Genomic DNA, 4379 nt, shown 5'->3' with positions numbered 1-4379 from the left:
TCTAGCCCCGAGTTTTTTTTCTCCTATTCAAAAATAAAATTGAATTGATTTTTGAATTTATCTTTTCGATTTCGCGGTACCTGTCACCCCTCTGCGCAATAGAAATGCGCGGAGGGGAATGGTACAGGAGTGGGGCGTTCCCTAACAAATTTTTCTCAGACTCTTCAGCCCCGAGTTTTTTTTTTTCTTCGATCTACGAAAAATTGATTTCGTGAATTGCAATTATTTGAATTAAATTATTGGGAAGTTTAAACACCAGAAAATTTGTGGATAAATTCAATAATTGGGATTTGAATATTTTTCACATAAATGTGAAAACTGTGGGAGAAAATTCAATAAATAATTGATAATATGATTTTCCACTTGGTAATTGAATGATCCATTTTTTTCTTTTTTCCCAGGTTGAAAATTCCCATGGGATAATCTCCTCTGAGGCGGGAATATAGCGCTGTATAAATTAAGAGTCGGTTACTGGGGGATTTATACCACCCCTTTAATCCATGAATTGTAGCGCAATATTTCATGCAGTGAAACCAAGTAGAATCTCATAAAAACCGTGGGATAACGGATATATGGGGTGAAACTTGCCGATAACTTGTTGATTTTTACAACGACGAGCTGATATCAATCTGTATTCATTCATTTTCGGAGAGGATCTGCAATCATCGCCATTGGGGAATTACAATTGTGAACAGTGGAATTTCATATGGAGCATCACATCGAGTCTTCAGGATTTATCTCAATGGAAAAACCTCATCGATCAAGGTACAGTGTTAAAAAATTTTTACTCCATTTTTCAGTCACTTTAATAGGGAAAATTTCGGTCTTCATTTTTTATTTTTTAATATTGATAAATTATTTTTTAAAATTGAATAAAAGAAAATGCATTTAGCTCATAATTGATTAATCAATGCAGAGTGTCAATGCCATTTTTTAATTTATGTAAATTTATATATGAATTGATTAATTCGATTGATTGATGAGTTACAGTCTTAGAAAATAATTGGAAAATTATGGAAATCTGGGAAAATTCAGGTCTTTATTTCACCAGAAATTATTTAAAAAAATGGCGTAATAAAAATTGCTTTCAGTTAATCAATTATTCAATCATGTATTTATTAAGTCATGAGTTGTACTTTTAGGAGAAGACCGGAAAGTGATAGAAAATAATGAAAATCCATTCCTCTTGAATTCTCAAACTATTGAAAACTCAATTGCATTGAACATTAAATTTTAATATTTCCGTTTGTAAAAAATGTATCCATTTGTTTAAAGCGTTTTTTTGAGACCTTGGTTCTGACGTTTAAATTAATAAAATAAAATAAAATCAAATGAAATTCAATGAAATTAATTATCTCTTCGATATGTAAATGTTAATGCGATGATTTTTCAATAATTTCTCGATTAACTAATCAAAAAGCTATCAGTCATTACAATAGATCGGGAAATAAACGGTTCAATCGTATTTGGGTGAGACTAGGATAATTTTACATTCGTTATATTCCTCTGATGTTTTTGCATCAGCAGCTTCTCGTTGGTGGGAGACAGTCTGTGTGGCGCCAGCCTAGACGTTGATTTATCTCCCTCAGGGTTATAAAAAAAAATTCCATTTTCATTTCCGTTATTTCGTACCTCAAATCGAGTTCAATCTCATTCATGACTGAACTTGTGGTTCTACTCGGAATTGAACATTTTTTTTTTCATCCCCGATGGAAAAAATGAAAGGTCCAACAGTGGAAAATTGATTTTCCATTTTTCATCATAAAAAATCATGAATAAATAATGAGAGGAAGGACGAGTGTTTTATTCACATGAATAATGAGAGTAAGGAAAATTGCAAATTACGGAGGGAGAGGAAATCTAGGGAATTCTGGTGGAGAAATAAATAGAAAATTTTTGTTTTATTTAATTTTCATCTCTCGTTTTTATTTTATTATATCAAAGGCTCTCTTGATTACAATTATGTTTTTATTTCTTCGGAAATATTACAGGAATTATCGTGGGAGTAATTGTATTGGATTAAAAAAATGCGTATTTTCCCACCTGAAAATTAATAATTACTTGATTGTTAATAATTACTTGATTTTTAATCAAACACGAAATAAAACATGTTGTTATTTTTATTGACCGTTAAACAATTTATTTTTAATTTCAATTGTTCAATTATAAATATATATTTTTTTTTAATTTTTCCAGGGGAAAACCCAGTCTGGGGAAAATCCACACCGGGAAAATCTCAGTCTCGGGAATTGGCGCCGCTGGGGCAGTAAAATTTACTCCCAATCCTTGAAAAACCCCTCCCCCCACCATTGATCATCACAAAGGTGTCCCGGAGGATTCAAATACCGGCGGGACTTTGAATTTCGTCGCAGAAATTATTCGACAAAGGGCACGTGTACTTCGACCCCCCAAATATAAAGTGCGAGTGATAAAAAATAAAATATAGAGAGATACCTGAAAGCTTGATTAAATCAACAAGATCGATTGAATTTGAGTGGTAAAAATGTTCAGTTGCATCGACAGGATAAAAATTTACCGTAAAAAACGGGTGGTGAAAAAAAATCGGACATTTCCGATGCAAGCTGATGGTGGACATGCCGTGGAGATGGGATGCACCAGGAGAATTCATTCTCTGTCGGCTCTGGAGCTATTGAAATCCCCGGCGAAGCCAAAAATCAACAAGGAAGAGAATAAAAAAGTCGAGGAGATGTCAAACAATCCCAGGAAGCCGTTCCCCGCCGCTGAGAAAACTCTCCATGGTGAGTTTCATTACAAATTCATTAATTCAATTAATTCAATTAATTAACAGCATCGATTAAATTATGATAAATTTTTATGTCAACAATTTTGGCTCATCCTAATTGAATTCAAATTTCCGCTATCCCTCATAAATAAATCGATAATATAGGGATCGATATATCAAATATTCAGCAATCGATATATCTCGAAATTGCGATTTATCGAATATTAAAAATCGATATATCGAACGTTACTTTTTCGACATATATCGACTGGTTAATTATTAATGCTCGTGGTGGGGACCCAGTCATTTCCAAATTTTTTAAACAAATATTTCTTTCAATGAACAATAATTTTTTGAAAGAATATGTAATAAGAAAATAAAATTATAGTAATAAAATCGATTGTAGTTCTTATATGATAGTTCATATTATAATGAATGAGATTTAAAAATAAATTTATGGGGCAGATGACATATACTATTTTATTTTTGTTTTCTGTTGGACTTTGAAGCCAGATTTTTGTGGTAATTTGAGTTATTTATCTTTGCAGTATGCAGAAATGTTCTGAAGAAACTGCTTTCACCGAAAAAAGCCACGAAATTGAATGAGGTCGAGGGGATAAAACGGATGGATGTGGGTCAACCATTGCCCACAAGTCCATCAAAGGAGTTGGGATGCGAGAGGACATCCTCGTACTCGTCCCTATCATCTCTGATAATCTCCACCGGCAACTTCTGCACATCTTCCCCAGTTTTTCAACAGAAAAATCCACGACGAGGGCAAGATGACCCTTCCAACGATTCTATTATCAACGGAATGTCCCCCAGTGGTGTCAAAGCAACCTTGAACTTTTCGGATATCGACAACGAGAAAGATGAGGAGAAAGTGTCATTGAAAGGTTCATCGAGATGCCGAGGGAACTTGATTAACTCAAAGTCTGAGAGCGAGTTGTTTCCATTGTTGGAGTTTGATCGGGAGATAATGGAGATGTCAAATGACAATGGCAGGAGGCACAGCTATCCTGGAATGTCCAACACCACTAGGAGGGAATCTTGGCAGGAACTTTTGAAGTGTATTATCTCCAACATGAAGAATGAGTCTGAGGCGTCGAGCTCGTCGTCTTACGCCTTGGGGAGCTTCTCCGAGGACAGCCTCGAGGTACCCACCATCACCAGGAAACCCATGAGGGAAGCACTTCTCGAGATATCAAGGAGACGCAGCTTTTACGTATCGAGGTCACCTCAAGAAGACGATTACCATCCGAATTTATTCGACGATGACTTTGCGGAGGAAATTAAGGAACTGCCGGCTGAACAGTCTCAATCACTCGAAGTATTATACAAATCTCATTCTTGTTTAGAAGAAAATATCGCTTTTAATAACTCACAGCCTTTTATCATTACTATGTACGTCTGATGATTGTTAAAAAGTGATAGTTTCAATAATTTTTCAACATAATTCATTATAATTTCAGTATTAGTTAATATAGATGCATATTGTATTGTCGAGAAGAATTAAAATATTCATTTTTATTTATATTTTTAGAAAAAAAATTACAACTGTTTAGAGGCTATGACTATGTTAACTAAATCCATGTAATATCTAAAATAACGCATTTGATGTATAAATATAAATAAA

At 34.1% G+C, this 4379-nt stretch overlaps 1 protein-coding gene across 1 annotated transcript in view; it reads left to right on the top strand.

Annotated features, from left to right (window-relative positions):
• LOC105272245 (uncharacterized) overlaps positions 1 to 4379 on the top strand; it is a gene marked incomplete at its 3' end in the record, with an annotated part of 19288 nt that extends 14909 nt beyond the window's left edge. Inside the window, 3 exon segments of the mRNA XM_011314279.1 lie at positions 402 to 765; positions 2197 to 2759; positions 3292 to 4379. Of these exon segments, the coding sequence (XP_011312581.1) occupies positions 2504 to 2759; positions 3292 to 4157 (1122 nt within the window). The 5' untranslated portion in view covers positions 402 to 765; positions 2197 to 2503.

The sequence above is a fragment of the Fopius arisanus genome, unplaced genomic scaffold (assembly GCF_000806365.1).
Source record: "Fopius arisanus strain USDA-PBARC FA_bdor unplaced genomic scaffold, ASM80636v1 scaffold00152, whole genome shotgun sequence".
Classification (NCBI taxonomy): domain Eukaryota; kingdom Metazoa; phylum Arthropoda; class Insecta; order Hymenoptera; family Braconidae; genus Fopius; species Fopius arisanus.
The sequence above is the reverse complement of the archived record's forward strand: the minus strand, read 5'-3'. Positions and strand labels throughout refer to the sequence as shown.